General features: G+C 47.9%; 1 protein-coding gene across 2 annotated transcripts; it reads right to left on the reverse strand.

The window, feature by feature from the left end:
• Positions 1-680: 680 nt before the first annotated feature.
• MAEL (maelstrom spermatogenic transposon silencer) lies at positions 681-23,282 on the reverse strand. 2 transcript variants are annotated; one of them, XM_064152247.1, is made up of 12 exons: positions 22,772-23,282; positions 21,702-21,788; positions 10,535-10,607; positions 9,077-9,232; positions 8,535-8,576; positions 7,522-7,649; positions 6,605-6,659; positions 5,208-5,349; positions 3,271-3,333; positions 2,263-2,392; positions 1,944-2,022; positions 681-1,080 (listed from the first exon to the last, which is right to left on the reverse strand). In XM_064152247.1, exons 1-12 carry the CDS (start codon positions 22,901-22,903, stop codon positions 971-973), a joined length of 1,197 nt encoding a protein of 398 aa, XP_064008317.1. In that variant the 5' UTR covers positions 22,904-23,282; the 3' UTR covers positions 681-970. The 2 variants fall into 2 exon arrangements, with proteins under 2 accessions (XP_064008317.1, XP_064008320.1); XM_064152250.1 differs by lacking the exon at positions 22,772-23,282 and adding an exon at positions 22,269-22,292.
• Positions 23,283-24,147: the final 865 nt, after the last annotated feature.

Raw genomic sequence — 24,147 nt, forward strand, 5'->3', positions numbered from 1 at the left:
GTTCCAATCATAAGGTACAAATACACAATCACAGAATTAACCATGTTGGAAGAAACCTCCAGGATCATCAAGCCTGCAACTACCTGAAGGGAGGTTGCAGCCAGGTGGGGATTCTGCCAGGCAACCAGCAACAGACCAAGGGGACACAGTCTCCAGTTGTGGCGGGGGAAGTACAGGCTGGATGTCAGGAGGAAGTTGCTGCCAGAGAGAGTGATTGGCATTGGAATGGGCTGCCCAGGGAGGTGGTGGAGTCGCCGTGCCTGGAGGTGTTGAAGCCAAGCCTGGCTGGGGCTCTCATTGCCATGGTCTGGTTGATTGGCCAGGGCTGGGTGCTAGGTTGGACTGGCTGAGCTTGGAGGTCTCTTCCAACCTGCTTGATTCTGTGATTCTAAGTCCAACATATCACCTAACCCTTCTAATTAACTAAACCATGGCACCCCCACACAAAGAGTATTAAATTACTGTTGACTTCTTAGCACATGGAAAGGACATGTTTAAAGCTCCCAGGCTACACCAATTCAGTTCTGCTCAAGAACCACTCTGCCTTTACTTGGTTTTATTCCCCCTTGACAATTTTGTCATGCAATTGGGGAGAATCCTGTGCTTTACCAGTAGCACTCCTTGGACTTCAGAGGTATGCTTAGGCTGTAAATCTTCCCATTAAATGACAGAAGCATTGCCACATTGTGCTTATGAAGCAGAATTTATTTCTCAAGCAGCCAAACAAAAGTTCCCAACTGTGCAACAGCCAGCTCCCAAACTGAAGGATTTTCTACCATCCAGCAGCTGCTGGGAAGCCCCCTCAACATATGCCAAAGAGCAGCACTAAATGGGCTGCATCAGGTTAATGGCTTTATTTGCAGTACACAGACTTTTACAATTCTCACTGCAAGCACCACCACAGCTTGCTGCTTATCCCAGGGAAACAAGGAAAGAGAGAATTTACAGCTGTCCTGTAGAAGAAATTCAGTTACAAGACTTGGGACAGATCCGAGGCACTTTTCACCAATCGAGTAATTCCTCTTCCTCGCATGGTACTGGCTCCATAAAGGACATTCTTCACACCACGTGGAGGATCACCTAAAAGATTAAATCCAGTTTGCAAATCAAATCAGTCTTCACAGCTTGCACAAATGAATGGAGTTGTTCTTTGCTAAACCTATTCAAAGAGCTCCAACACAAAAAGTCAAGAGACAAGGCTCCTCTATCAACACCAAGACCATGAGATCTCACAATTTATAACCGTAGGAGTTGCAAAGTGTAATTCAGCATGTATGTGACATGCAATACAAAAGATGTCAGCTCAGTTCTCACAGCTTTTTCCTACACACAGGCTCACAGGATGTTAGGGGTTGTAGGGGACCCAAGATGATCCCTGCCAGAGCAGGACCACGCGATCTAGCACAGACCACAGAGGAATGCATCCAGATAGGCCTTGAAAGGCTCCAGAGAAAGAGATTCTGTTCTTCTGAAGGTTAGCCATCAACTGCCCTGATGAACTGAGCTCACATGCCTCCTACTAAAACTGCACCTCCAAAAAGAGAACTTCAAATGAGCAGTCTTTATAAAGCTACTTGCAGAATCCTTGCAACACGGACCAGCCACGTCTGCATACATAATGACTGAAGAGCTAGGAAACTGCCTTAAAGACAGCCCTGCCTTAAAGCACCTCCACACATGAGGGCTGCAGAAAAATAAGGGAGTGTAATTTGGAGACCAACAGTGGTCATCAAAACAATAAAGTGACCACAAGACTGTGTCCAGTAAGAAAAAGGGCAGCTCTCTCTGTCTTCAGACATTCAGTGAAATCTATATGCAGGAATAAGTGCAGCTCATGGAGAGCTGCTGAAGTTTTACGCCACTGACAGGCAACATCTAAGCCCAGACACCTGAAAAAGCAGCAACTGGATTAAGTTTAAAATGCCTGAAAGGTTTAAACTCACCCTTAGAAAGACTGAGCTCTTGATTCTGACTTGGAGAAGCTACGTCTCTGTCACTGCCAGAACACTCAGCCTTCGCTCCCTGCCCAAAGAAACAGTCAAGATAATACTTGTCTTTTAAAATGCCATAAACACAACTATGCACAAAGCCTGTGGTTAAAAGAAACAATCAGTACATAAAATCACAGGAAATGGCCCAAGCTGAGATTATTTGCCATTCACTCTGCCCAATGCACGGCACAAAAAAGCAGCTTGCCAGTTGCAGGTTAGCAAATTTCAGTTGACTGGAAAGGAACCAGGACACTAGTTTAAACAACCTGACCTGAAAACGTCCAGCATCCAGTACCACCATCCTGGTATGTCTGCTTTCACCATCAGCAGCATCTTCAGGCAGGTGAGCAGCTGTCAGTGAGACTCCATAGACGGCAGCTAAAGATCTGCTGATGTAGTAACTTGACCAAGGGAACAAAGAAAACAGGAGAGCTGGGCTAAGGCAGCTGCAGTGCTCACATACAGAAGCACAGCATTTGTAGTTTTTTAACAGGCAAACCAAAGTCAGCACAGACTGAAATGCAGAGAGCACGAAAGAGGGCAAAAAGCCATTTTCACAGCAGCTAAGAAGTTAGCCTGCATCCCTCCAAGACCACCAGCCTGTTCTACAGTTTCACATGACATTGAAACGGCTACTCCCCCACAGGATCAAATGTAGCCACTTAGAAGTGTGAAAAGCAACTTTTTTCTGCAAGGCACAGTATTACACAAGAGTTCTTTTCATTAAAGACTACTTCTTCTTATCTCTCAGAGTGCTGCTGCTACTGCCAGATCTTTTCATGGGGGAAACGAGGAAATACAACTACTTTCCCTTCCCCCACACCAGAGAGATTACAGAACTTTACGTATCTGCATTAGACGTAAGGCAGCACAGAAGTTTCCAACACAGAGACACAGTAGAATATACTAAGAATCTCTCACAAACTACAGGGATGCCAAACTGCTGAAGAAAACCCATGAATTCTAATGGAATTTTAACACTTTTCTCCATTATCCAACAGTAAGTGGAGGTCCTGAAACAATGACTGCAGCATGATGGACTTCACCATAACAGAAGTGACACTGCGTTTAAGTGCCAAGACTTACAGCGTACTACTGAGCCATACAAACAATAACTAAAGCTGCAAGCAGATCAGAATCTTGCCAGTGAAAGGAGTACATAAAACTCAGAATCTACAACTCAGTGCTCCAATCAGCTGGGAGAAGCCAAAGCCGAAGCTGAGCACCATGACAAAAGAAAATCTCATGCCAGTGGAGAGAAGTTCTTGGCAATACTCACGCGATTTTCTTACAGGATGCCAAAGCACAGTAGAAGATCTCATTCTCTTCATGCCACTTGCACCTACACAAAACAAAGCTCACCCTTATTTCAGAAGCATCCCTACCATCAATCATTGTGAACAATTGGTCTGTCAGAAGGAACAGGAACAACTGTTAAAGAAGCACACACGATGTTAGGGGTTGGAAGGGACCTCTGGAGATCAGGATGGGGGGACAGGCTCTTCTCACTTGCTCCCTGTGATAGGACAAGGAGCAATGGGTGTAAGCTGCAGCACAGGAGGTTCCAGCTCAACACAAGGAGGAACTTCTTTACTGTAAGGGTCCCAGAGCACTGGCACAGGCTGCCCAGAGAGGTTGTGGAGTCTCCTTCTCTGGAGCCTTTCAAGGTCTGGCTGGTCGTGTTCCTGTGTGACTTGGGCTAGATTGTGTGGTCCTGCTCTGGCAGGGAAGTTGGATTCAGTGATCTCCTTGGGTCCCTTCCAACATCCTGTCCCCAGAGAAGGAGACGCAGTAACCTGGCTCAGAAATCAGCTCTCACATACAGAGTAGTCTCTGGTTACTCTTGCAAGGAGCATGAGTGGCAAATCAAAAGCACTGTGCTAAACTAGCAGGTAAGGTGGGAGCAGAGCCAGACAGGCCTGAGCTAGGTTGGCACAAGAGGACGTATCAGGCTAAGACAGCTAAGTGGGACTGGATGCAACAGCTGCTTCAGGTAAAAGCTCCTGAAAGCCACTTCAAGCCCCTAGGCTGACTGTGAAGACACTCCTAAGTACTCATAGGATACAACAACAACAACTTGTAACAGAAACGTTATCAATATGGAAGAGACTTCACTTTTCCAAGCACAAGTTATTTTTTGTCACAGTGACCATTTGCAAGTCCCTTGAAACTTCCACAGAGGACCCATGTTCAGTAACTAAGCTTTAAGTGGTTTATGCAGAGTGAAAAGCTATGCTCAACAGGCAGCCTGCTCCATGCAGAGGTGGGGGGAAGGGAGAAAAAGAGACTCCTGGAAGATAGATGGAATTTAAAGACAATCTGAAGCTTCCCATTAATATGAAGTAGTTCCTCTTAGTGTAAGTATCTCCACTTTTGCCTCCAGAAGGTGGTTTAAAGTACATTTTTCCATGCTTCAGGTCTATTTCTAGGCTGAAGATACTCATGGAAATGGAAAACTGCCTGCTAGGAGAAGATAACACCACACATTCTCTCAATGGATCTTAAGTCCATACCATGAGCTGACTTCCAAGAACAATTTTACTTTTAAAGACACAGTAGACTTTAAGACCAAACTATTGGTTCTTATTTAGAGCAGCAGCAGAAGAAAAGTTAATGTCTACAGTTAACTGTGTCACTGCTAAATATTCCTCTACAGCACCACAAGCTACATAAACACTACTTTGTACAGTCACAGAAGAATCTGAAAGCAGGGAGTTTCATCATTCCACACACACACACAAATCCTAAGGAGTAACAAATATTCTAGATGTGGAACAAACAACATTTATTCCAGAAGAAAGCACACTTCACAGTTATGCCTGAGAAAGTGATTTGTACCACTGGAAAGCCAGCTCGTCCTTCATCAAAGCAGCAGAATTGAGACACTTGATGTGTAACAACCAACACATCCCATCCCAACTGCACTCCTTTTGAGCCCAAATCTCTCATTTCTTTGATTTCCATTCCACAATGAATTTCCCTCCCACTTTTGACCCCCTCCTTTAAATTAGGCCTCAGATGCAACATTAAAAAGCCATCTATCACTACACTTCTTCTGGGAAAGCACTTGTCACTTCCACTTGTACTCACGCTGTGACAAGAAGCATTTCTGGTTAGAAAGCTCACAGAACATTTTAGCCTAGCAGCATACAAGCTGTCTGTAAGGCACTAAGGTGGGTCAGGCTAACACCCATTTCTACAAAGAACCCAAGATACCTGGTATTACTGCAGAAATCCCACAGGAAGCCATCGAGTTCTCTGCACATCCAAGTCTTGGATGGCTCCTTTTGGTTCTTCTTCTGGTACAGTTCTGTTACCAGGTCTTCTACAGCAAGAAGCTCCAGATGGGTCTCAATGCCTGCAGCCCAGAGAAAATGCACACCATGAGAACAGAAGAGTCAGTGAATGCTTCCTGTTTAGCCCACTTCTCAGTCAGTTCCTGCCCACTGCCCAGCCTCTCAGCACAGCATCAAAGCCTTTGTAAACCTTAACAAGTTATTCCACCAGTGGTTTTCAGAAAACCTGGCTTCTCATCAAAGTGCCTCATCTGGTACCACTATAATCCTCCCCACCTAAGTAACTGTGTACACTACTTGCAGGCTCACTCCTCAGAAGCTCTTTGTTTTTCCATGTGTTGCCACATGCTCACCTTCACAGTACTCTCACTGACCCTAGTGCTCCTTTAACTGGCTGAGCAAAAGCGGCTGTTATTTTACAGACCTGCTCATTAGTCAGCTACACAGGCTGCTGGTTTGATGTCACTGAGGGGGTGGAAGAGGGAGAATCATAGAATCAACCAGGTTGGAAGAGTCCTCTAAGATCATCCAGTCCAACCTAGCACCCAGCCCTGGAGAATCAACCAGACCATGGCACTAAGTGCCCCAGCCAGGCTTGGCTTCAACACCTCCAGGCATGGCGACTCCACCACCTCCCTGGGCAGCCCATTCCAATGCCAATCACTCTCTCTGACAACAACTTCCTAACAACATCCAGCCTAGACCTGCCCTGCCATAACTGGAAACTGTGTCCCCTTCTTCTATTGCTGCTTGCCTGGCAGAAGAGACCAACCCCACCTGGCTACAGACTCCCTTCAGGCAGCTGCAGACAGCAATGCGCTCTGCCCTGAGCCTCCTCTGCTGCAGGCTGCACACCCCCAGCTCCCTCAGCCTCTCCTCACAGGGCTGTGCTCCAGGCCCCTCACCAGCTTTGTTGCCCTTCTCTGGACACCTTCCTGCACCTCAACATCTCTCTTGAATTGAGGAGCCCAGAACTGGAGGCAGCACACAAGGTGCTGAGTAGAGAGGCAGAAGAACTTCCCTTGTCCTGCTGGCCACACTATTCCTGAGCCAGGCCAGGATGCCACTGGCTCTCCTGCCCACCTGGGCACACTGCTGCCTCATCTTCAGCTCCTCTCTACCAGTACTCCTAGGCCCCTTTCCGCCTGGCTGCTCCCCAGCTACGCTGTCCCCAGCCTGTAGCACACAAAGGTTTTCTGGCTATCAGTACCAACTCTGATGGAACCTGCAGATTTTCAGCTCAATACAGCACTCCACGATTACATAACCCTCCCTTGCTGGGGCTGGGCTGCAGGCCCAGGACAGTCCATTTCCTACCTGTCACAGTAGCCATTCGATCGAGGCACCAGCGAACTCGGAATCTGCTGTCATACTAAAGGAAAGAAAACCTCAGTCACACAGAAGCAGCACCCCATGTAATTCTGACATCTGCAAGACTTCTGAGTGGGTCTGAAAAAAGTTCCCACCCAAAAGGAAATCAAATGTTTTCAGGACTAAGTGTACACTCTTCCCAAAAATTACCTTGAAAGGGAACCAGATTCCATGGAGGCTTTCACCCAAAGCACAGGAGGAGTTTAGGACTGAAGTTTGCAGACAGGTTAGAGGTTACCCCAAGCTATTGGTATCACTCTGAAGAGATTGTTTTTTCACCTGTATTTCTTCAGAGGTCTGTATTTCTTCAGAGGTCTGTATTTATGGACTGAGCCAAAAATCTGGACCTTCCCACCTTTTTAAGAATTAACATTAAGTGGGAGTGGAGCCAAAACATAACTTAGCTGTCATGAAGCCTAAATTCTCCTGAATCTTAATGTTTTGTTTTGCTCAACAGCAAATGATATTTGAACAAAAACTTAGCAGGTTTAGTATTGTCCAGGGGAAAGAGCAATAAAAACATAAAAGTGCCCCTTAGAAAAGCAGGCTCATGTGACTGTCATTCAGCACAGTCAACTTCAGTCCACCTTACAAGCCCATAACCTAAGTCAAAAGAACACCAGACAATCAATGAAATGTTTCTGTATGGATCACAATCGGAAGTGCAGGCTAAAAAGAAGACCACCTCAGCTTCATCTATAGGTTTGGAGCCTTTTCTTCTGGCATGGAACTGCCAAACTTCAGACAATAATGTCTTTTCCCAATTATTTCCACTGATTAGAGTGAAGTATCTCCTTTGTCATGCAAAAGCAGTTAGGGTAAAGGTTTTGACTTAGAACATCTTACTTTAACCTCAAGCATACCCTGCAGTAAACGTGAGGCTGAACTCCTCCGGCTGGACGGACAAACTCAAGAAGTTCCCGTAAGACAACTGCATAACCAGCACATGGAAGCTGGAATCCAGATAGAGGGATCTTATGAGTGGCATCACCTAGTGAAAGGGGAAAGGGGGGTTGGTAGGGCAGAAAAAAACCCATCAATCCAAGTTATGAAAAATCCTCTTTCCTTAAACGATGCCTTTGCCTCTCCTCTGTGTCTTTCTCTATACATAGATGTATGCACCCAAACCCTTCCCTACTCTACAGGCAGAGTCTGGGCTTAAGCTACCAAAAGCTTGCTTCCCTCAGCAGAAGACGAGTGGGTCTGGGATGTGAGCAAACACCCACTCAGTTCCTGCATTTACAAGGTCATTATCTAAGTATTTGCACGGGAAAACACGGGCCAGGTTTGTTCCCTCTATACACACGGGGAGGAAGTGTCCCAGCAGAAACAAACTGGAATCTACAAACACTATGCAAGAGTCACAAGGGAAACAAGGCAGGCCAGGCCCAACGAGAGTGTAAAAACTTTGACGTTGTTGATCTGTGTAAAGCTGCAGAACACTTCCAACTTTGAAATACAAACCAGTAGCTTTGAGCTACTCTACTACAAACTGACACCTCAGGGTGAAGATATACACAAGGACTATCAAGAGAAGGACACTGTTCAGATAGGCTTGAAAGCATTTAAGGCTGTGTAAACTTGCCCATTTCAGAGCATACTACAGTAGTTACTGAATTGAAATAGGGAGACAGAACACAAATAATTCATCTCAAATTGCTTTGGGAGGGACAGAAGTGCTCTGCCATTTGTGGGTACAAGAAACATATACAAGGTGACTGTGACAAGCTGCTGTCACTCCTTCCTCTTTGAAACTTAGACAAGTTACCAGAAGGAGAAACTTTAGACTTTCCAAAAACCACCTGGATGCAGGTCACAAGCAAAGTCTAAAAGTGCACACCTTTGCCCACCATTCTTTTTCTCCACTGATACTCACTGGCAGTCTGGCAGTGGTACCGAAAACCACACGGTGGTACTTCTGCAGAAGAGCAGGGGAAAGAAGAGAAAAAGAACAATCACCACCCAACATCCACAGTGACAGATCCTTAACTCTCATCTAGACACTGCAGTGCAGAGAGAAAAGCTTCACCTTCCCTTGTGGCTTTGCACAAGTGCCACAAACTCTTTTTCTTCCAAAAGTTATTTTCAGTTGCAGGCACTTGAAAAACCAAAGCATTCTGTACAGTGTATATGCTTTGGTCCAAGGCAAAAACGCACTGGCAGGCAAGATAAAGCACAACTCCTAAAGGTCCTTCTGGTTTTATTCTACCCTCTCTGAAGCTTCATGCACTTCTGACACTTGAGTGCATCTCTTGTGAAACAATCAGCACTGCTCTGACACTGTAAGAAGTCTAGCCACTTACGGTCAGAGAAATAAACCCATCCTAAGAGGACAAGTCTGACCTGAGTGACACTACAAGGCTTCCCTCCCACCCCAAAGCAAGATGGACTCTTTTGTCTCCCTTCCTCGGAACCCACCTGGATCTATGAAGTGATGGAAATCAGCAATTATGCCATCTCGTAAGGAGTACTTGACGCACCCAATCTCACAGGGAAGGAAGCGCTGTTCACAGTAGGATGGCAGCTTGCCATGGCTGTAAATGTTCAGGAAGCAGAAGACTTCTGCAACGACAGCTGAGAGAACAAAACCAAAGCATGTTCAAAGAGCCACCAGAGGCCACAGCAAGCCACCCTGGCCTCACCTCATCTAGTGAAAGCTTCAGTGTACAGATTCATCCTGATATGGGTCAAGAAGTGGCTGGAGGGCCAGGCCGAGAGAGTGGTGGTGAATGGTGCCACATCCAGCTGGCAGCTGGCACTAGTGCTGTGCCCCAGGGATCAGTGCTGGGCACAGTCCTGTTCCCTATCTTTATTGATGATCTGGAGCAGGGGATTGAGTCCATCATCCACCTGTCATTTCTGCTTATCACTCTTCTTCAGGTTAAAGTTCAATGTTGTCACCTCAAGCCACCACGATCAATCGAATAGAATTTGTATGACAGTAAAGGGGAGCATCATTTCTGGCAGGAACTACTCATCCCTGCCTCTCCATAACCACAGCAGTATGAAAAGAAGTCAAGAGTCTTGCAGGTGAATGGCTGGAGCTGAGACATAACCACAGCAGACAGCTTCTATGAACTGGCTACTTATCTTGTAACCACCACCACTCATCATTTCTCAGAATGAGGTTATATTCACTAGGGAAAATATTGCAGATATATGGGTAACTCAATTCTAGTTAAAACATTTGTTGGAAGAGGGAGTACAGAGAAGAAAGCTTTAGTTTTCAAGAGTTTAAGTGAAAAAACAAGCCAGGAACAGGTTGTCCAGGGAGGCTGTGGCTGCTCCCTCCCTGGAGGTGTTCAAGGCCAGACTGGATGAGGCCTTGAGCAACCTGTTCTAGTGGGAGGTGTCCCTGGCTATGGTGGGGGGTTGGAACTGGATGATCCTTGAGGTCCCTTCCAACCTAAACCATTCTGTATTACAGAAACACTGACAAAGTACCTTTCCTCCTCTTTTATTCTCCCAAAGAGGCCAGATTATTTAACATTCCTACCATACAGCGTTTTAACTTTGATATTCAACAACTCCTTCTCCTTGAAAATAAGCACAAGCACTTTAGGCTGAGCTTGGATATCACAACCATGTAAATCCTAAGTGAAGAAGCTGAAGAATTACCTTTGTCTTCAAAATCTTGAAATAATATTAAAGAAAATATTATTGACTCTATTCCCATCAAAGTAAAAAACAGAACAGAATTGTTGCATGGGGAGAGGGACACCTGCTCTGAGTTCCCTCTCTACTACAATATGCCTTTTTACAACAGTAGATCATTAGGGTAAAACAAAGAGCTGACACAAATGGCTATCAGCAAAACACAAACAAGATGCATGGGCTCCATTGAGAATATCTATAAAGAAGCAGCTTTTTGTCTACCAGGATCAGATGCATCTAGAAGAGGAGGAACACTGGGCATCTTTGTGGTCAGATGGGCAGGAACTGGAGGAGCCTGCAAAAGAGGAGCAAGTTCATTAATAACTAAAGAGCCTACAAACCCCCAGTAAAGTCTTTGACCTCCTTACACTACAGCAAACACTGTCCACTACCAGCTAGTGTTAACCAGAAAAGTCTGCAGCTCACATACCAATGTCTGGGTACATGCAGACAGGAATGAAGGATTTCTCTTGTAACAAAAGCAGAGGTAGGTACCTTAATACCTTGGCCAACTTCCTACAAGCGGACAGAACTACAGCTACACTTACAAAACAGACTGTAAAAATGAACACAAACAAACACACTCCCCTGTGATTCTGTGAGGCTCAAACCATCTGCCACAGGCAAAGGACTTTCCAGGTTTGGTTTAAAAATGCTCTCCATAAACTTTATGAAAACGTTTGGCATATGCTAGCTGCCTTTGACTACAAATTAAACTCATGAAAAGCTGATGAAGCCTCAAGGAAGTCATCAGATTGCTCTGGCATGCAGCAAGTAAGAGGGGCACAGAGGCCCATTAAGCACTGCAAATCCACGCCTGAACAATAAGCTTTTAAGAGGCCAGGAAGAGAAACCTGGCAGGCTTACAGAATTCAATCACTCAAGACCCAAATTGGGTACCAACTAGGTGCATTCATTCCAGATGACCATCTCAGCCAAACTTGGTTGATTATCAGTTTGAACTAGTCTAAAATAAAACAAGACATTAGTTCCATCCAAGGAAGCTTAGGCCATCTCCAAAAGATGACTAAGCCTTTTCTCCACACAAAGTAACTCTGGCTGTCTGCCTACAAGGCAGCAATTCATAAACTGAGGTCTCTCAAAATCCCCCCACACACACTTGCCTACTTCCAATGGTGCTTTTTATTTTGGCAAAGCAGCTATTCCACTTTCTCACTACAGACTGTTGAGAGAAATACAGAAGCCTCCATTTATGACTTAGTAGTCACCTCTGCTATAGTTCCATTACATCCAAAACCAAATCACAGAATCAACCAGGTTGGAAGAGCCTTCAAAGATCGTCCAGTCCAACCTAGCACCCAGCCCTGGCCAACCAACCAGACCATGGCACTAAGTGCCCCAGCCAGGCTTTGCTGCAACAGCTCCAGGGACGGCGATTCCACCACCTCCCTGGGCAGCCCATTCCAATGCCAATCAGTCTCTCTGACTGCGGTGAGGCAGATCTCGCGGAGAAGGGCTAATCTCAACTATGCAAGGACACCGCACAATCCAATGTGGATCAAAAGCGAGTGACAACTTTATTTAGTAGCCGCGTGCTTATATGTGTTACAGATAATATATGCATACATGTAAAGAGCTAAATGGCTGAATCTCTAAATACCCCATTTGCATGGTGCACCTACTTGCTATGTGCAGCTGCAAGCAGCAAACTACTTCTTATCTTATTCAGAGTTAGCTGTATCCTGCTCTGCTTGAGCTGTCCGCCGACTCATCAAGGACAGTGCCTCCCTAGCTAGCTATATTAAATGCTGCCTTTGTTTATTCAATATGTCTTTGTTTCTTCAATGTGGCCTTTGTTTCAGTGTGGCCTAGCACAGCCTTAATTTAGTTCCATATACTCATCCTGCTTGCCCACCTCTAAGTCATGTCCATTTTCCTTTAGCCATTCTGCAACAATTCCCCTCTTCTCTTTTTGGGCAAGCAGGGCTGTACCCCCAGTAACTCGATCCACACCCCTCAGAATGCATCTATACCCTATGCGTAGTAATATAAGCATAAGCAGTACTATTCCCAGCAGGCGGAGGCCCTCCTTGATAAGCTGTAGTATCCAGGGAGACAAACCTCCAAAGGTTGATCTTAGCCACTGGTCAAAGGGATTTTCATTAACAATAATGCGGTTAGTATGATTTTTCAGCCAAGCAAGCTGTTTATGGATAGACTCCCCATGGTCCGAGAGGTTAAAGCAACACATCCCCTCAAAATCGCTACAACCATGGCCTTGTGCTAATAACAAGAAATCTATTGCTGCTCTGTTCTGCAGTAGTGCATGCCTTAAGCTGTTCTGATCTAGTAGTAATTGCTCTAAAACCTGAGTAGTAGCATTTGCTTCTTTGACTGACCAGCATGTCAGTCGTTCTAACTGCTTCACTGCTTGTGCTACAGCAAGATGCGGAATAAATGCAGTAACAAAAACATTTGCAGTTATTGACCATAACTGTACATTGTCGTTGCAGTCTGCTTTCAGATTGTGCCACTTTGTAGCTCGTTTTTGGCGTGATCCCCCTCCTGGAGAAGCAGCTTGTATCATGTTCAACCAATCTCTTTTATGTGGTGCGAATAGAGTGAGTTTCCCCAGATAGCAAGGACCCCCTATAACATTTTTTGGGATCCCTTGCCAGGCACGATCACCACAGATAAGGAAGGTGTTGTTAGGAAGTGCTCTGGCTGACCCATTATTCCACAAGGTTTGCCCTACGCCCGCACCATACACAGCATCCAGTGCCGGCCTCTTTTTCTCCTTTTCGCTCATCCATGGTGTCACGCCACAATATTCCCTACCATTACCCCAAGTGTAAGGTTTTCCTGGTGATACGTCTGTCCACTGCTGTGACATTTTCCGATAAACCCAATATCCTAAATTTCCCTGATATTTTGTCCCAAAAGCAAAGCAAGTTCGGGTCCAATTAGTTGTGGACAGATTCCCTATCTTTTGACTCCCTAATAACTCTAGTTCTTGTGGGTCCCAGGGCAAGATTACATTCAGCCCTCTTATCAGTAATGCAGCACAATCTGAAGCATTTTGGATCCCATTACAATCATAATTGTCCACATAGCCCTTAAAGTCTTCCGGGTCGAATCCTGGTAGTCCTACCAGACATGTTTTAAAAGGCTCAGTAGCCGATTGCAGGCTCAGACAGAAGTCCATATTACCCGTCTGGTTCGCCCATGTCACCCACATGTTCGCTCGGGGATTCACTCGATCGATCGCATTGGCCACCGCTCCCAGAAGTAGCGACAGGATCAGTGGAAGGAGCAGTCTTTGTCCATCGCGCTGGAACCCAAAGCGGACCTGTTGATGTAGAGACAGAAACGTATCCTCTGCCCCAATAGAGTACCTCTGCAGGCCCCTCCCATATACCTGTCTTAGGATTTCTGTACATCACCCGGACCTTTTTGTGTGGCTGTTTTTCTACTGTACCACCATGCACCTTTGCTGGAGGCACATCCTGATCAGAAAAGATGCATAGATGATTAAGGGTAAAGAGGGTCATTGCTAAACGCTCAACTGGATCAGCAATTTCTGGGTACTTCTGAAGGTACCTTTTCAGGGTCTGATTTGCTCTTTCTACTATTGCCTGTCCCGTAGGTGAATTCGGGATTCCTCTAGTATGCTTAACACCCCATGCTTGCAACATTTGCCTAATCCTTTCACTGGCATATGCTGGCCCGTTGTCAGTCTTAATCTCCTTTGGTACTCCCATCACTGCAAAGCAAACAGTCAAATGTCTTTGAACATGCAATGCCTTCTCACCCGTCTGAGCTGTGGCCCAGATGAACTTACTATAAGTATCAATCGTAACATGGACATACTTCAGCCTTCCAAATTCTGGAACATGTGTGACATCCATTTGCCACAGCTGCAACACTTCCATTCCCCTGGGGTTCACCCCAATACCCAAACCCGGACCATGATGGCTGCACTCAGGGCAAGCCTGAACTATACCCTTAGCTTCATTCATCGTGATTTTGAACTGGTTGTGCAAACCCTTTGCATTTTGGTGAAACCTCTGGTGTGCTTCTCGTGCAAGCGTGAACTCACTCAGGGGAACAACCGTGGAAACTAACTCATCTGCTCTTGCATTCCCTTCTCCCAAACCTATGTCCCATTTATGACTACGTACATGGATCACGCAATACTGTTCTGTTCTCTGCTGCACTGCACTTTGCATAGCTCTCAAAAGCTGCCCTAAACGAACATTTGATATGTCCTTCACAAAAGCACTTTCTATGCGCTCCAAGATTCCTGCTACATACAAAGAATCAGTCACTATGTTCAGTGGTTCTTGCATCCATCGTGAAAGAGCCCAAACTACTGCTGCTAATTCCAGTGTTTGTAAAGAGTCCCCAGGTTGGCCTTTTAATAGTTGGTGCTTCCAGATTTGTTTCTCACACCACGTAGCTGCGGCTGTTTTCGATTTCTTCCCGGCGTCGGTGTACACAGTGATGGCATCTGGCAGTGGTCGTAGTGATCTCTTCCCCTGGCGTAACCATTCACCCTGGCTCATCCATTTTAGCGTGGGAGATGAAATTTGTTGTGTGGATAAATGTGCAGGACAGGATAGTAGACTCAATTGTAACGCAGGAGTTTGCCAGAGCATTTGCTCCAAGTCAGTCCTTTTGATAGGGAGAAATATGGTGTTCGGCTCTGTGCCACTAATCTGCAGTATACGACGTCTTCCTCGAATTATCAACTCTGCCAAATTCTCAACTTTTTGTTGAATCGTTGTCTTTGGTTGTAAGGGCGTAAAAATCCATTCCAGGATCCTTAGACTCTCCCCCTTTTTGTTTTTGCTCTGGCAAACTGCGCCCATGAGGGTATGGGTTGATGGTAGAATAAGCAGGTCTATAGGTTCCCGTGGGTCTAGGCGACTGACCCATCTTTGGGCAATTTGATCTGATAGTTTATCAATGATGGCTTTCTGGTCTGAAGACAGATGCACTGTAGCCGCAGGGTCACGGCCCTGAAGCAAAGGCCTAAGTTTTTCCAAGTCTTCTGAAGAAAATCCAATAACTGGTCGGAGCCATTGTAAGTCACCCATTAGTTTTTGTGCATCTGTAAGTGTCGTAATGTTTGTGTGTAGAGTGAGCTTTTGTGGCCGGATTTGTGAATCTGAAATCTTCCATCCGAGGTACAAATATGGCGATATTCTTTGAACTTTATTCGGGGCAATTTGTAATCCATGTTTGCTCATTGCTGCTGCAATTTGTGATAATTGTCTTTCACTAAATGGAGCTTCTTGACAAAAAAGAATGTCATCCATATAATGATAAATAGAAGTAGTCGGCCACTGTACTCGCAGTGGTCGCAATGCATTGTCCACATAAAGCTGGCAGATTGTGGGGCTGTTCTTCATGCCTTGAGGTAACACAGTCCATTGATAACGGTTCGCTGGTGCCTGCCTATTCAGTGATGGCAGGGTAAAGGCAAAACGTTGACAATCATCCGGGTGTAGTGGAATAGTAAAAAAACAGTCCTTTAGGTCTATGATCAATAAGTGCCATTTTTCAGGAAGCATAGCAGGAGTTGGCAAGCCAGGCTGTAGTGCTCCCATCGCTTGCATCTGGTCGTTGATTGCTCGAAGATCATGGAGCAGTCGAAACTTGCCTGATTTCTTTGGAATGACGAAAATAGGTGTATTCCATGGGCTAGTGGAAGGAATCAAATGTCCTGCTGCCAGCTGTTCTTGGACCAATTCGTGTGCCTTTTGCAGCCTCTCTGCTTTAAGCGGCCACTGCTCCACCCATATCGGTTTATCTGTTAGCCAATTTAGTCGAATGGGGAAAGGCTGCTTCTCAGTGGCCGCTAATAAAAACAACGCTCGTTTGTAATGACCAGTCCAAGCTGAGAGAGAGCATCTCTCCCTATTAGTCCGTTGACACCACTGGGTAGAGGCATTACAGTCACATAGAGGTTGGCAGTTCGGTTATCAACGGTGAGCTGCAGACGTTGAGTGGATCGTCGTACTTCGGCTGTACCACCCACCCCTTCAACCCCTTTTACGCAGGGTTGAGTGGTCCAGTGTATAGGCCATTGATTTCTGTCAACAATGGTAATGTCTGCACCTGTATCCACAAGCATCGGCAATTGTAATCCATCAGGTCCATTTGATAAGTTCGCTGTCACCACAGGTCTTTGTCCCAGTTGTAAAGTTAATAGTGCCATACCTCCGGTTGATCCAAATCCCCTTTCTCCTCGATGTTGTGGTGAGAGAGGAGTTACTGATCGTAGCAGGCATGGAATTGGGACGAGCTGAGCAATCTTGCTCTCTTTAGGAATATGTATTGGTGGAAAGTCCGTTTGAACCATAATTTGGATAGTTCCTTCAAAGTCCGAATCAATAACTCCAGGCAAAACAAACAGTCCTCTTATGGATGCTGATGATCTCCCCAGAAGTATACCCCCGCAGGCTTGGCCGTTAATAGTCACTGGTCCCTTTAAGGTGGACGGAATCTTTTGGGGCTTATTGTCGATTAAGGTGGTTTCTACTGCTGTTGCCAGGTCCACGCCGAGGCTTCCCCTGGTGGCTGGCTGTAGGTTACGGGAGCAGCCATTTGTGTCGGCGCGCGGTTGCTCCTCGCGCTCCTCCCCCCGTTTCCCGATCGCCGGCAGGCAGCCGCTGAGTGGTTTTTCACACCGCATTTGCTACAGCGTATGCTGGACAGTGGGCATTGAGAGCGAAGGTGACCTATCTTCCCGCAGCGAAAACATCTCATTCGGCGCACAGAATAGTGTGCTCCTCCTGCCGATCCAATCGGGGCTAAAGCTGCTAATGCCTGTGCCTGTTGTTCAACAATCTTTTCTAGCGGGTGCCTAGTGCTGTCCGGTGCGGGAGAGGCTGCAACATAAGCCCTAGGTTCTAGGGGTGTGGTTTCCGCTCGCTGCGCTCTTTCTAACATTTGTGCTACTGTGGCATCCCGAGGCAGAGTTACTAATATACCCCGGGTTTTAGCATTTGCATTATCAAAGGCAAGTTGTTGTAGAAGGGTGTATTTCATGTATTCTGGCAAATCAGAATTGCTCAACGCCTCATGAAGCCGGTCGTAAAAGGAGCCAAAAGGCTCATTCTCCTTTTGTTTAACCGACGTATAAGACGGAGCAATCGGGGCTGCTTTTACTCCCCCCAGCGCTACCTGAGCTAACCTCATGCTCTCTCTTAGTATCTCCGGGGCCATATTAAGCTGAGCATCCACCCCAGCCCATTGACCTTCGCCTCTCAGCTGGCTAACGCTGACTCCCAGCAGAGGGTCACCTTCCGCCCGCGGCAGTGAAGCAGAGCCCTGACACAATGCTTCCATTTCAGTGTTAAACTGCATCTGTTGCGAGGGGGTTAGTATCATTCTCAGCACCTGTTTCCAGTCCTCTTGTGCTAGCGTCCCTGAGGCAGAGAAAATGTACTGTAGCATCTGCCGAGCAGGGTCACTGTGGAGTCCATATTTAGATACTGTCTCTCTAAGCTGGGCTAACAGTTTCCAATCAAATGCCTGATGCTCCCCAATAATCGTCTCATCTGCTCGGTTATCATAAACTACTGGACATACTTTAGATAACATACTTGCAGCCTCTGTGTCCCCATCTGATAAGGCCTCCCTAGCTATCTTTCCCCACGGCTGCCGCCTGGGAGGTGGTAGTCGCGAGCCGGACCTCTCAGCTTTCTTGCCTGCATTGTTAACTCCTTCCTTGCTCGGGGCACTCCCTTCAGCCTCCTGCTGACTGACTGCAAGGGCTCGCTGTCTCGAACTTTTTCTCTTAGCTAAACGCTGTATTATTCGCTGTGCTGCCTCATACAAGGTATCATCATCGCTATCAGCCTCAGGTTCGCTCGATTCTGAACTGGAGGACTCGGATGGTGGCACAGAGGTCTGTACCGCGGTCTCAGTAACGGCTGGATTCTCAGAAGCAAAGCGCGGCAGAGTGGGCTCGCTCTCTCCCTCGTCTTTGCTGGATTCTGACGAAACCTTCCCCAAGTCCCCCATGTCCTTTACTGGTAATGCTGCCGGAGATGAGGAGAACTTGGGAAACTTTATAGACCAAGAGCGTCCCGTACTGGTCTTTTCCAAGCGCCGCTGTGCATCAGTGGCTGTGGGACTGACTACGACAGGAAGACCGAGCCCTGGCGGTCCGGGTGCGAGAGCATTAAACACAGAGGATGCCTTTTGTCCCCCATCTTGCTTCTCGCCGGAGAGTTTAGTGGTAGCCACCGCCGCCACATCCTTCTCCAGTTTGTACTTTTTTATAGCATTAACAGTCTCTCGCCAAGGCACTTGAAGCTTCTTAGCTGCTGGATCCCCGTCTATTACTGCATCCCACAGTTCACTGCCGAACGCCCTCCATTCTGCTTCATCAAAATATGACTCGGGGGTTTTAAAGAAACCCTTAGCATAGCCATATGCACAAAGTCCTGGCAAATACTTGGTATTAAAATTCACTTTGCGCTTTTCTAAGAAGCAAGATAGCAAGGAAAGGGCTACCTCTTTATCCATGCCGCGGCGTCCCGCTTGCCCTCCTTGCAGCGACGAAGGCTGGCTCTCTTGTCATCAGCCTCAGGCCCACCTAATTGGTCCGCCACCCCGTCCTAGCTTTGTCCTGCTAGCGGGCGTCGCTCTCCTCCGACGGCCCGCTCCGCCGGCCTGTCCTCCTCCGTGTTTCCTAGGGTCCCCCCAAATCGGGGTCCCTGTTCCGGGCACCAATCTGCGGTGAGGCAGATCTCGCGGAGAAGGGCTAATCTCAACTATGCAAGGACACCGCACAATCCAATGTGGATCAAAAGCGAGTGACAACTTTATTTAGTAGCCGCGTGCTTATATGTGTTACAGATAATATATGCATACATGTAAAGAGCTAAATGGCTGAATCTCTAAATACCCCATTTGCATGGTGCACCTACTTGCTATGTGCAGCTGCAAGCAGCAAACTACTTCTTATCTTATTCAGAGTTAGCTGTATCCTGCTCTGCTTGAGCTGTCCGCCGACTCATCAAGGACAGTGCCTCCCTAGCTAGCTATATTAAATGCTGCCTTTGTTTATTCAATATGTCTTTGTTTCTTCAATGTGGCCTTTGTTTCAGTGTGGCCTAGCACAGCCTTAATTTAGTTCCATATACTCATCCTGCTTGCCCACCTCTAAGTCATGTCCATTTTCCTTTAGCCATTCTGCAACATCTGACAACAACTTCCTCCTAACATCCAGCCTAGACCTGCCCTGACACAACTTCAGACTGTGTCCCCTTGGTCTGTTGCTGCTTACCTGGCAGAAGAGACCAACCCCACCTGGCTACAGCCTCCCTTTAGGTAGCCGTAGACAGCAATGAGCTCTGCCCTGAGCCTCCTCTGCTGCAGGCTGCTCACCCCCAGCTCCCTCAGCCTCTCCTCACAGGGCTGTACTCCAGGCCCCTCACCAGCTTTGTTGCCCTTCTCTGGACACCTTCCAGCACCTCAACATCTCTCTTGAATTGAGGAGCCCAGAACTGGACACAGCACTCAAGCTGTGGCCTGAGCAGTGCTGAGCACAGGGGCACAAGAACCTCCCTTGTCCTGCTGGGTACACTGTTCCTAATCCAAGCCAGGATGCCATTGGCTCTGCTGCCCACCTGAGCACACTGCTGCCTCATCCTAAGCTATTCTTTCCAAGCACCCCCAGCTCCCTCTCTGCCTGGCTGCTCTCAGCCACTCTGTCTCCAGCCTGTAGTGCTGCCTGGAGTTGTTGTTCAGTCTCATCCCACTGGCCTCTGCCCACCCATCCAGCCTGGCCAGGTCCCTCTACAGGGCTCTCCTACCCTCCCCAACAGCTCCACACCTGCTCCTAGCTTAGTGTCATCTGCAAACTACTGATGCTGGACTCAATCCCCTGCTCCAGATCATCAATAAAGATATTGAACAGGACTGGGTCCAGCACTGACCTTCATTAATTACATGCTCCTAGCCTGGTAATTAATAGAATCATGTTTTAGAAAGCCTTTTCCTATACAGGTAGCCCTCCAATCCCATACCCAGAACACACTGCCTGACAGCTCCCTACTACCCTAGAGGGACTAATTTAACACAGATTTACTAATTGCCCCCAAGTATAAGCATTGTTTCATTCTCTTCAGTAATGGGTTTCAAGTCCTGCATTCTACTCTCAGCAGTAATTTGTAGTTCCTGCTCAGTACTTGGTCATACAGAATAAATAAGTAAATGTCCAGCAAGGAAACACCCAAATGCCCAAGCACTCAGGCAAGGTCTTTGCTGTGACACACAAGCTTTTCACTGCCGACCAAAGCCGGACTAAAGGAAGCTGACACCTCACATACTTCATACGCTGACATAAACTACATTTCAGGGAACTGATGAAAAAGGGAGAGACAGAAAGGGGAAAGAAAAAAATTGAACAAGAGCTTTAAAAAAACAAACAACCAAACCCAACCACAACACAAAACCCCCAAATCACACAATGAAAGCAAAAATGCCACCAAAACCAAAGACAACAACAAAGAAAACCCCTTTCCCCCAAAAACCAACCAACCAAAACAACAACAAAACCCACAAACTAAACCCCACACATTCCTCTTCAAGGCAGCAAACAAGGATCTGAGTAGCGCTCTTTCTGACCACAGCCATATTCAGCTTAGCCTCACTGTTTAGGTCAACACTGTGGGACTGTCCTCCACCATAACAGTCTATCTTTTCCATAATCAAGCAAACCTAAAAATAATGGCAAGCTACAACTACTCTTTTTGTTGTTGTTGTTAGGGTTGCATGATTTCCTTCACCTGAGCAGACACTTGAGCATGCCACATCCAGCTGCAGGTAGACATAGTTTGAAGCATTCAGACCAGGGTCACATAAACCAAGGCCATAAAGCAAAGCAAACACACTATGAACCTATGACCAAAATCACACACACTTACAGTACTGTAAATGAAAAAGAAACACAGTCAGCCACAGCAAAATACTGTTCAACACAAAACTAAGCTGCTAGAGAATTACATTCGACTTGCTACAGGAGTCCAAAGGAACAAGCTGCCATTTGCTATTGGAATGGGCTGCCTGGGGAGGTGGCGGGGCCTCCGTCCCTAGAGGTGCTCAAGAAAAATGGTCTAGTTGACTGGACAGGGATGGGTGATAGGTTGGACTGGAGGAGCTTGCAGGTCTCTTCCAACCTGGCTGATTTTACAAAAATTATGTATTTTCACTTTCAACTTGAACCCAAACAAACACATATGAGCTCCATTCGTAATGACATTAACTACCACAGCAGTCAAAACCTGCAGAGGCTGAAGCATACAAAACACAGGTGATCTTGCACAGTGTTAGAGCTGGCCAAACACCACCACCACCTACTCTCTCTCTACTCAGCTACATTGAAAGGTGCCACTTTCTCGGCATTTACCTCTGCCACTGTCTTCTGAGAGCTTCTCTTTTCATTCTCCTTATGAGCCTTCTCCTTGTACATCATCTTTTCCTCCTTGCTCAGCAACTTGAAGGAGAGAAAAATGTTTAAAAAAGAAAATGTTTCTACCATTTCCTTCTAGTGGCCCCACAAACCAGCAAGTTCTGTCTAAAACATGGAACTGTTCATTTCCAAACGCCATTCTCTGCACTTCGCCACAGCTAGCTCAGCTCACGCCCAGCCACGGCTAGCTCAGCTCACGCCCAGCCACGGCTAGCTCAGCTCACGCCCAGCCACGGCTAGCTCAGCTCACGCCCAGCCACGGCTAGCTCAGCTCACGCCCAGCCACGGCTAGCTCAGCTCACGCCGAGCCACGGCTAGCTCAGCTCACGCCGAGCCACGGCTAGCTCAGCTCACGCCCAGCCACGGCTAGCTCAGCTCACGCCGAGCCACGGCTAGCTCAGCTCACGCCTAGCCACGGCTAGCTCAGCTAACACCGACCCAAACATTTCTGTCTGGTTACCTTTCTCCCTAACAGAGCCATAAGCTTTGATCCAGAACACTTACTAAGCACATGCTTTTGAAGGATCTTCAAAGGCAAACTGTCAATGCCCCACAAAACCCCCTTGCCAGCCAGGGACGCCACTAGCCATCCCGCAGAAGCCAAAGCCATTCCCCTGCAACTGCAGGGAGAAGTGCAGCTCGCTTTAATTCTTAGCCAGAGCCAAGGGCATCCAAGATGCCCCACGGCAAGCACAGAGAGCAGCTGAGCCACCTGCTACTTTACCCTCCAAGAACGGTCACGCTGACACTGTCCCACACAAAACCTGTACAGGGGCACTACGCAGACCCACCGGATGGGGCAGGTTCCCACCAGAAAGAGGCAAGCGAGCTGCTACGCAACCCATGACCCCGGCACCCCGCGGCAGCGGCGGCAGCAGCAGGACCGCTCCGTGGGCCTCCTCGCTCCTCCCCCCGCCATTAGGCCCACTCGAAGCCGTTCCGCATGCCTTGCCCACAAGAGGCCACGCACACGACAGACGGCAAGCAGGAAAGGCCGTCGCGCTCACCGCCCACGCCTCGGAGCAGTAGGGGATGGCATCGACCACACGGCTCACGGGCACACCACGCTCCCGCAGTCCAGGCAGCTGGTCGCGCACGAAGCAGCAGTAAGCGTTGCAGGAGCGATTCCGCCTTGGCATGGCGGCAGCAAGCCCAGCTGCGCCTCGCACCGGCCTCCGCACGCCTGCAGCGCAGCTCTCTCGGGCTGGCGGCCCCGCCTCTGCCTCGGCTTTTGGCGGGCAGGGGACCGGCAGCCTCACGGGGAGTCAGCGCAGCTCTCTGGGGCTGGCGGCCCCGCCTCTGCCTCGGCTTTTGGCGGGAAGCGGACCGGCAGCCTCACGGGGAGTCAGCGCAGCGCTCTCGGGCTGGCGGCCCCGCCTCTGCCTCGGCTTTTGGCGGGAAGGGGACCGGCAGCCTCACGGGGAGTCAGCGCAGCTCTCTCGGGCTGGCGGCCCCGCCTCTGCCTCGGCTTTTGGCGGGAAGGGGACCGGCAGCCTCACGGGGAGTCAGCGCAGCTCTCTCGGGCTGGCGGCCCCGCCTCTGCCTCGGCTTTTGGCGGGCAGGGGACCGGCAGCCTCACGGGGCGGCACTGCCGTGATGATAGAATGATAGAATGGTTTGGTTGGACGGAACCTCCAGAGGTTACCCAGTACAAACTCTTCTGCAGTTAGCTGGGACATCCTCCACGAGATCATAGAATCAGCCAGGCTGGAAGAGACCTCCAAGCTCAGCCAGTCCAACCTAGCACCCAGCCCTGGCCAAGCAACCAGACCATGGCACTAAGTGCCCCAGCCAGGCTTGGCTTCAGCACCGCCAGGAACCGCGACTCCACCACCTCCCTGGGCAGCCCATTCCAATGCCAATCACTCTCTCTGCCAACAACTCCCTCCTAACATCCAGCCTAGACCTCCCCTGCCGCAACTGGAGACTGTGTCCCCTTGTTCTGTTGCTGGGTGCCTGGCAGAAAAGAAATAGTATAGCTCTGTCTTGGAAGATTCTTTCCAGTTCTTTATGCTGAAATACTCTTTAATTTACTGAGAGCCTAGACATGAGAATAAATCCAGTGATAAAGCACCTCCATGTATCTCCAAATCACTGGAAAACTCTGCCTCTTCACCTCAGTCTAGCTGCCTTCTTTTTTTGGAGCTGTTCAGCTGCAAAGGAGGTAACTGTTGTTGAGACGTACGTTTTTAGCTGAAATCATTACGTGTGTCTGTGCTGCACCTACTTGCAAGTAAGGGCAATTCAGACTGCTCTTGTATCTCGCTGGTGCATGATTTCTCTGGGGCTTACAAACGCTCAGGCGGTTTAGTCTTAGAGAGGCTGTTTTGTCTTGCTCAGATCCACTGGAACAGTTTGAATTATGTTTCTGAACCACTTAATG

The sequence above is a fragment of the Pogoniulus pusillus genome, chromosome 12 (genome assembly GCF_015220805.1).
Source record: "Pogoniulus pusillus isolate bPogPus1 chromosome 12, bPogPus1.pri, whole genome shotgun sequence".
Lineage (NCBI taxonomy): Eukaryota > Metazoa > Chordata > Aves > Piciformes > Lybiidae > Pogoniulus > Pogoniulus pusillus.

Bases quoted from the DNA above. Each gene is read 5' to 3' on its own strand.
- MAEL (XM_064152247.1), bottom strand. From the start codon at position 22,903: ATGCCAAGGCGGAATCGCTCCTGCAACGCTTACTGCTGCTTCGTGCGC. The intron at 8,577-9,076 runs GTGGGTTCCGAG...GCTCTTCTGCAG, and splicing joins CCATCACTTCATAGATCCAG to AAGTACCACCGTGTGGTTTT. The intron at 2,393-3,270 runs GTGAGTATTGCC...CCCTTGGTCAAG, and splicing joins GCATCCTGTAAGAAAATCGC to TTACTACATCAGCAGATCTT.